Source organism: Grammomys surdaster, unplaced genomic scaffold (assembly GCF_004785775.1).
Source record: "Grammomys surdaster isolate TR1022 unplaced genomic scaffold, NIH_TR_1.0 174, whole genome shotgun sequence".
Lineage (NCBI taxonomy): Eukaryota > Metazoa > Chordata > Mammalia > Rodentia > Muridae > Grammomys > Grammomys surdaster.
The window spans coordinates 11,717,957-11,726,673 of record NW_021604622.1 but is presented as its reverse complement, the minus strand read 5'-3'; the positions used below and the strand labels follow the sequence as shown (position 1 = coordinate 11,726,673).

General features: G+C 35.5%; 1 protein-coding gene across 2 annotated transcripts in view; it reads right to left on the bottom strand.

Moving 5' to 3' along the window:
- Cdh9 (cadherin 9) overlaps positions 1-8,717 on the bottom strand; it is a 112,624-nt gene that overhangs the window by 2,480 nt on the left and 101,427 nt on the right. For both annotated transcript variants that reach the window (XM_028767596.1, XM_028767597.1), the window contains 4 exons: positions 6,850-6,986; positions 6,270-6,391; positions 5,255-5,372; positions 4,692-4,943 (listed from right to left, as the gene is read on the bottom strand). In XM_028767596.1, coding sequence (XP_028623429.1) covers positions 4,692-4,943; positions 5,255-5,372; positions 6,270-6,391; positions 6,850-6,986 — 629 coding nt within the window. The remainder of the gene's footprint in view (positions 1-4,691; positions 4,944-5,254; positions 5,373-6,269; positions 6,392-6,849; positions 6,987-8,717) is intronic.

Here is an 8,717-nt window from a genome sequence, read left to right as displayed (position 1 = left end):
GATGCCAGTACTATGGGATGATCACCAAGAACAGCAGCAGCAGTGGAGTGGAGTAAACCAGAGTGCTACAGAGAACAGAGATGGTGAAGTACTCTTTGGAGTAGCCCAGAAGATCATGTGTGGATCACACACATTGAAGCAAGAATCTGTAAAGTTGAAGTTTCCTTGGATACCCCATGATGTGAGACGTGACAGAGCTATAGGATACTGTCCTGCTGAGGAAAGCTGCTAATGGTGTGAAACCAGTTTAAGGCAACAAAGTCTGTTGCTGCTGAATGCCAGACCTGTCAACAGCAGTCAACAAAGGAACTGAAGTATGCTTTGACATTGGACATCGAGACGTGGAATCGGAGTTATCCCAGCTGGATTTCTGTCTTGCTTTGGTTCAGTATTTCCTTACTATGATGTCTTGGCATGGTAATGTATATCCTGCATGATGTTGGAGGTATGTGGACTTCTTTTTGATTTTCAATTCTTAAGGGATTACACTTTAGAGATTGCCTGGATCTCAGAAGAGACTTTGATCTTTGGGCTTTTAACATTGTTCACACTATTATAGGCTAAGAGACTTTTGAAATTGGGCACATTTTGTATTATGCTATGGTCAGGTATGGTTCCCATAGACTCATGTTTGAACAAGCCTATGGGGACAAATAAGTGGAATATAGTGGTTTAAATACTTGGCTTAGGGACTGGCATTATTAGGAAGTATTATCTTGTTGGAGTAGGCATGGCCTTGTTGGAGGAAGTGTGTCACTGTGAGGGTAGGCTTTAAAGATCATCCTCCTAGCCATATGGGAGACAGTCTTCCAAATAAAATGTAGAACTTTCAGCTCCTCCAGCACCATATCTGACTGGACGCTACCATGCTTCCTGCCTTGATAATAACAAATTGGACCTCTGAACCTGTACGATAGCCCTAATTTAATGTTGTCCTTTATAAGAGTTGCCTTGGTCATAGTGTCTCCTCACAACATCAGAAACCCTAACCAAGACAATGTCAAAACATTAAATGGGGAAAACAGAACTCACATATGCCTGTGAAGAAAAGCATAAAAGGGAATAGATACTAAATTAAAACTTAGAAGACTCCATGAACTATTTTTGATTAGATATTACTGGTATTATTCTTATGGTGAAGATTAAGAAGAAAATTGGTTCTACCTCTTTCCCAGGATTCTATATTCTCAAGATAATTACAGAGACTTTTATGGGAAAAACATTTCTACCTCTATAGTTATTATTCCTTTGAGAAGAGAAGATTTCCTCATCTCTATACAGCCCTGAACTTGATGCTGTTGTTTTACATTAATGACTGAAAGATATAGAAATATTTTATAGAACCAAAATAACAACATCTTACCTTTTTATTTTTGGATTTTTTTCCAAACAAAATCTAGCATGTATATTTCTCTCTCTCTCTCTCTCTCTCTCTCTCTCTCTCTCTCTCTCTCTCTGTGTGTGTGTGTGTGTGTGTGTGTGTGTGTGTGTGTGTGTGTTCTGCAGGTTAACATTGAGGGTTTTTCTTGGTAACTCTTTACACTGTTTAGTGAGTCGGGGGGGGGTCTCTCGCTGAACTAGGAACTCTCTACACTGGCTGTTCTTCAAGCTTTTGCCTGTCTCCCTCCACACTATTGCCCATAGAGTATTTAAAGCTAAAGCTATGCACACCCAACATTTTCCCTGGGTATCAGATTTCTAAATCTATTTTTTAAAATCTGTGTTTTGTATGAAAAATATTTTACCCACTGAGTCAGCCCCTCAACTCCTATAAAATGCATATATATTAAAGCGTCAATATGATCCCTAAATCAATAAATATATACTAGAAATCGTGCCATCATCTCATTTATTCAAAAGATAAATTAATAGACAAAAATATGATAAAAATATATTGTTAGAAAATTATTAATTAAGAAAAAATAATTAAATCAGGGAAAATTCTCACAAATTTATTTGAACAGGAGAGAAACCGGAAAACTCTATTTCATTTATTATAGGAAATCCAATGTTCCTCCAAAATTATTTTTGAGGAAGTCTTGATTATGCATGTTTGCAATTCCAGCATTTTAGACCCTGGAGCACTAAACCCAGGCTGCACACTCAGATATTGTCTCAAAGGACAGAAGAGAAGGCAGATGAAAAGCATAATTCATTGAAAATAAGAAAAAATTAGTTCCAAACTTTGCATTGCTTTTGTTGAAGTCTGATTTACCATTTTTGGTTGGTACTATTTTTCTGTTTAGTGTTGGACTTTGGGCCTATTAGAAAGCAATCTACCACAGAATTACATCTCCATGGCCGTTGTTAATCTCAAATAAAGTCCTCCAAAAAACACTGTGGGGGACTTGACCTTTGTTCAGGTTCCTCTAGAAGGTATTAAAAATAAATGAAACACTCCTGTTTTGAAATATAGAGAGCTATATATTTTAGTAAAAGAATATAAAATTAAGACTGAAATCGTTTTAACATTCACTGAGCATAGATAATGAACAATAAATGGAGTTATTTTGCAATGTGAAATTAAATGAGTTGATTTTTTTGCTTTTTATATGTTATTCATAAATACTAGATAAGTAAACCTATCTGAAAGCTTCCCTCAATATAAATTTGTAATACTTCAGTTAAGTGGATCTTAGAGACATTTATATCTATATTGTTCTCTGTTCTGTTAGCTAAGAAATATCTGCTTCATTAAATGATTAGAAAATAAATATATGGTATATGATAATACAATTCAGGGTATTTGGAAAAGGCATCAGTATTTTCACCAATATATGATTAGAATATATTATTTACTCATTATAGTCCTAAATACTTGTCCGGTATATATAAATAATAAACACAAAATCATAAACACACTTTATATTTTCAGTTGACAGATATTTTTAAACTTTATGAAATTTCTTTAGTTTGGTCATACACTCTTTTACTATTAATTGCTTTATTGTTACTGATTTTTATTACTTATTTTTGTTTTTGTTTGTCATAGAATTTAGTAGTAAACCTAGGGCCTCTTACTGCTAAAATGCTTTGTCCCTGAGCTCCAAAATAAAACACTCTCCTCAATGATGATATTATGATAATTATATACATACAATTCATCACAGTGCCAGAGGTGTCTCTATGATCAAAATTTACAAAATCCCTGCCCTAGATTTCAGTTCCACAGTCAATATTAAGGGAATCACCAATCGGACAGTAATGGTGACTTAAGCGTACTTCTGTCCCTTTCTAAATAACCAGATGATAGTAATCAAAACAAGTATTTTACACTCCCCTTTGTAAGTCCCTAGTGAAATCTTACAATAATATCTGGCCAAATGGATTTTATCCAGAGAGCTTGAAGTGATTTATAGTGAAAAGAAGCCAGGATACATGAGCATTAGATCATAAACTTGGCCAGCTCTCCTGCCCTAAGTGTAAGTATTTTGGATGAATATTTTATAGAAATAAGTTTTGGCATGGTTTACAGTGAAACAACTGTTTAATTGAATTAAATCCTTGCTGTGTTAGTACAGGCTTAGGTAAAATGTGTGCTAACAGAAACATGATTGGAAAGCACTGAGCGTGCTATCTGTGAGAACTCTCTCCAAGGGACGCTTGAAATACTGTGGTGTGTTTGTTTGTTACTTTGTTAGTTTCTCTTGTATGTGTCTCCTAATAGTTCTCTGAAGAGTGTTTCTTAAGGTGGTTATATTAATGCCTGATATATTCCTATATACTTTATATTATTAGCAAAGATGTTTTCAATCTCGAAATACTCTGGTTTTGAGTTTAGAATAGAGATTTAAGGGAGAAAGATCTATTAACCTGCCAGTAAATGCATTTTAGAAAAATCCTACAGGAGTTGGAGACACAGCTCAGTGGGTAAATAGCTTGTTTCAGAAGAATGAGACCATTAGTTCTGATGCCCAGAATACACATACGAGGCCAGACATGATGATACAGTCCCAAATTCCAGTATAGGAATTTGAGATGGGAGGTTCCCAGAGCTCTATAACCAGCAAGTGTCACAAGTCTGTGAACTCCAGGTTTGGTGAGAGATCCAGTGTCAATACGCAACTTGGAAAGTAATGGATCAAGACACCAGATGCTAGCCTCAGGCCTGATCACATTACTGCATGTTAGTAGTGACATCTATACCAGTACACACAGACATGCAAACACACAAGGAAAGGGTTGCAACTTATGTATTATTTATGTATTATTTAACTATTGCCTACTTGAACAGATTTGGTAGGATTACATTAATGATTATGTCAAAGGTCATTAGACCGTGAGTGTAGCTCTTGTGTTATTATATTTTTTTCAAGATTTATTTTATTGTGAGTACAATGTTGGTCTCTTCTGACACACTAGCAGAGGGCATCAATTCCCATTACACATGGTTGTGAGCCACCATGTGGTTGCTGGGATTGAACTCATGACCTCTGGAAGAGCAGTCAGTGCTCTTAACCACTGAGCCATCTCTCCAGCCCCGTGGTATTATATCTTTGTTTTAAAGCCTTGCACAGCTATTCCTTTTTCACGAAAAAAAAAAAAAAACAAAGATAGGGGTGGCATAATTTTTCTCATTCACAATAATTTTAATAAAATGTTAAGCATGCGCAGTTTCATATGCAGTTCCTGGGTGATGAAAAAGACCACCGCGGGGAGAGGAGAACCAAACAGAGAGATGCACATCTTACTAAGCAGGATGATGACACAAAGGAGAATCGCGATGAGCGCCCCTGTGCTCAGGCCTGCAGCAAGCATCAGGGCCTCCGCATTGCAGGACTGCATGTTCCCTTGGTTATCACACGCGCATACACGGATCGTGAGTGTGCCAGTGCTGCTTTGAATAGGATAATCATTGTCAAAGATTAAAACTGGCAGTAGGTAGGTGTTCATTTTGTTGCGGCTGTACCCATCTTTTCGAGTTACAATTCCTGCTGTATTATCTGAAGAGGAAAAATAAATTATTAGGAAAAATCTTCATCCTCATTTTCTTCCCTCCCTCCTTCTCCCTTTTCTTCCTCCTTTGATCCCTTCCTCACATCCTTAATTTCTGTGTTTTTTTGTTTTTGATATATGGTATCATGTAGTCCAAGCTAGATGAAACCTCATTGATATAGACAACTGAACTTGCACTTGTTCCTGAGATCACTCCCAAGGTGCTGGGGTGACAAAAGGTACCACACCCTGCTTCATATTCAATTTCAATTCTTCTTCTTAAGAAATTATACTGTATAGTTTTATAAATGTTCTTTACCTTTATTGTCTACAATTGTAAAGTTTGGGTTTAGAGGAAATTCTGGCACTGGCTCAAAGAAGAACTTGTGTCCTCGGGGAGGATCATCTTTGTCCATGACACTTATAGTTTGAATCACCTGAAACCAAAACACATTCATTAATTAAATCCTGAAAAATAGAAACAATACTTTGCTAATTCAAGATCGTTTAAAATAGGTATGTTTTACTGGGGTCATGGCATTCTCAGTTTACATTTTTAACTTAATTAAAAATGTCAACATATATAATTTTCAGGAAATCACTTTAATGGATCTAATAAAGTTTCATATAAGGTAACACTTAATAATAAAAATTCTCTCTGAAGAGAAGTGTATGGGGTTCTTCAGTGCATCACTTTCTACTTTCTGATAACATCCCTTTTTAAGGAAAACTTATTAACTCAACTAACATCATGCCTTTGCCAAAGTCCTGATGTTTCAACCTGTTTTATTTATACTTTATTAGGGTCTTGTTTATTAGAAAAAATTTAAACAAAACATAAAATGTACCTCTCCAGAAGGCAAAAATAAGAAATAAAATATAGGAGGATTAATATCAATACCCAAATATTTTTAACTGTTTTATTGAGAAATATTTTAAATTTTAAATTTAAACTAAAAAAGTTAAATCACAGAAAACATTTAGATCACTCTTTATTCTTCTGAACTACTTAATATATCAAGACATGAAAAAACACAATTATAGCTGTTTATTGATACTGAAATATTTTATTCTTCAGATAATAGTAAATATAACTCAAAATCAGCTTAATAATAGCACTATATGGAAGCCTTTGTGCATGTTCTAGATGTATTTATTTTCATGTAGTCATGATAAGAATCATTTTAGGAACTTAAATTTTGAAGATCACTGTGAGCACTTTGGTGAACGTAATGAAAGGAATGTAATACATATGGCAAATATCAGGCAAGCAAAGCCGTGAGTCCTGCCTTCCTAAAGATACATGTTTATAAACGTCATAATAATAGAGTTACCTGTCCAGACTTTGCATTTTCACAAACGAAGGTTTCATAGTACATGGCAAATTCCGGAGCATGATCATTTATATCAAGAATTCTGATGAAGACAGGAATTTGGCTACTTTGTTTTGGGTTATCTGCAACAAGAACTTCATATGAGGTTTCAGGGCCTTGCATGAAGGGAGCCATAAAACCACAATCATCAACAGTAACTTAGCGGATGACCCATTCCCTGAAGTCTCCAGCCCATTTGCATGGATAACAAGTATCTTAACCTTATTACTTGGTCTAAAAATTAAAACATATTAAAAGGGGAAGATACAACGGAGGAAAACTGAGTAGAATAATATCTATAAGCTCATGTACAATTTTTATCAGGCTAGGTGAAATTCAAATCCATAACTACTTATAAAAGAATGCAAAACTTTTCAAATGAATTATTTATTAATATTTAAATAAAAATTACAATAAAGTACTAGCATCCTCTGACTCACTTTCTTTCTTAGATTTTGTCGATATTGCAACAATTTCGCAAGAGTATATTATTGTCAGTTATTTATTAATTTGGTGAAACATGGATATACCTACAACTTACTTATCTCTGTGGCTGTAATAGTGATATTATGCCAAGGGGATGATTCCCGATCCAGGGGTTTCAGAGTGAAGATAGAGCCATTTTCTGAGTGAATACTGAAAACTCGGTCCATATCAGTATGCCGGTCCACAGAGTATCTGACAGGAAAGAGACTTGTTAATTCAGCCCTCTCTAAAATTAGCCATGTCATTCTCTATCTCCTAAGGTTACGAGAAATTCTTAATGATCTGACAAAAATGGGAGTTGTAAGATGGTGAGTTTCTTAGGTTTGTTTGCTTGTTTGTTTTTGTTTTATCCAAATGGATTCATTATGGAAATAATTTGAGGCTCTAACTGTTCCCTTGCGACTGTCATGTTTGTGAGTGGGTTTAGAGACATTACAGAAGTATAATGGGCAGTTGTGTAAACCTTAAAGTATTAGGTGCTTCTTGATTTCCTTATTTTTCATAGCCCAGCATTAGTCTAGTTCTAGAATAAACAGTCATATTAAATATGAAGGTCAGTAACAATGAATACATCGAACTTGGTTGTAGAGTAGACAGAAAATGGGAGATCATCAAAGGAGAAAACTGGATGGCACAGTCACCTAGGACGCTGCTTATTTTTCTGTCTTCATAAAGGCTCTTAAAAGAACATTGCAATCTGCTAAATTAGGGAGATTACAAAGTACTGTATATTTTATTGTAGTTGTTTATTTTTGTTGTTCTCTCTCTCTCTCTCTCTCTCTCTCTCTCTCTCTCTCTCTCTCTGTGTGTGTGTGTGTGTGTGGTGTGTGTGTGTGTGTGTGTGTTTAAGTTTTGTCTTCTTGTTTGGATATTTGTTTTCAAACAGGGTGTCAGGTAGCCGAGGATGGTCACTCACCATTTAGCCCAGACTATCCATTGAAACCAAGTATTGCTGTCTTCACTTTAAAATTTTTGAAATTACTTATTGAGGCATATTTTTGTAAGTACCCCAGATGTCATCTAACATTTATTTTTCCTACTGCATCCTCAGCAGTCCTGAGACTAAAGGCACAGACAGTGAACCAGCATTGTCATCTTGGGTATTGCTATAGGATATATAATGTCTGGTGGAAACTGAAATATAAATTCTGTTCTTTTAAGGACAATTTTTATTTTGTGTACATGTATGCTAATGCACTGCATGCATACATGGCAATTTGGAGCCAGAAGAGGAGTGTGGATCCCCTGGAACAGGAGCTACAGAAGATTAAAAGCTAGCAGGTTGATGGTGAGAACAGAACCCAGGTCCTCTGGAGGGGCTGTGTTCTCAACCATCAAGACATTTCGTATTCCTGTAAAGTAAGTTCCTGGATTTAATTTTACCAGTTTAATGCAATGTATGCGAGTACTTGTCAAATTTAAGTCTAACTCAGAAGGTAATTATTTCAGTGTTTTCAATATTGCTACATTACGGTTTTTGAGACTCTGAGAAATATGAACACCTACATCTGAGAAGGAAAAAGGCTAAAATATATGTAGTTAAATTACATAGACCCGTATTTATGTACTCCGTTGTCTGGTTGTTGTTGTTTTAGTTTAGTCTGTTTGTTGTTGTTGTAGTGTGGCTTGCAGGCAGAATCTCAGGGAGCCTGAGATTCCAATGAGCTCTCTGTGTAACTGAGACCCACCATTAAATTCCTATCTTACTAACACTGATCCCCCAGATTCTGGGATCACCTCTGTAACTATAGATGTTACTCCGAATTATTGAATGGATCATCTTTATCATCAATATGAACTTTCGAAGTATGGCTAAATGGGTGGGTGAGAGCATTATCTAACTATGTGCTTTCTTTTCTTCTTTCTTTCTTTCTTTCTTTCTTTCTTTCTTTCTTTCTTTCTTTCTTTCTTTCTTTCTTTCTT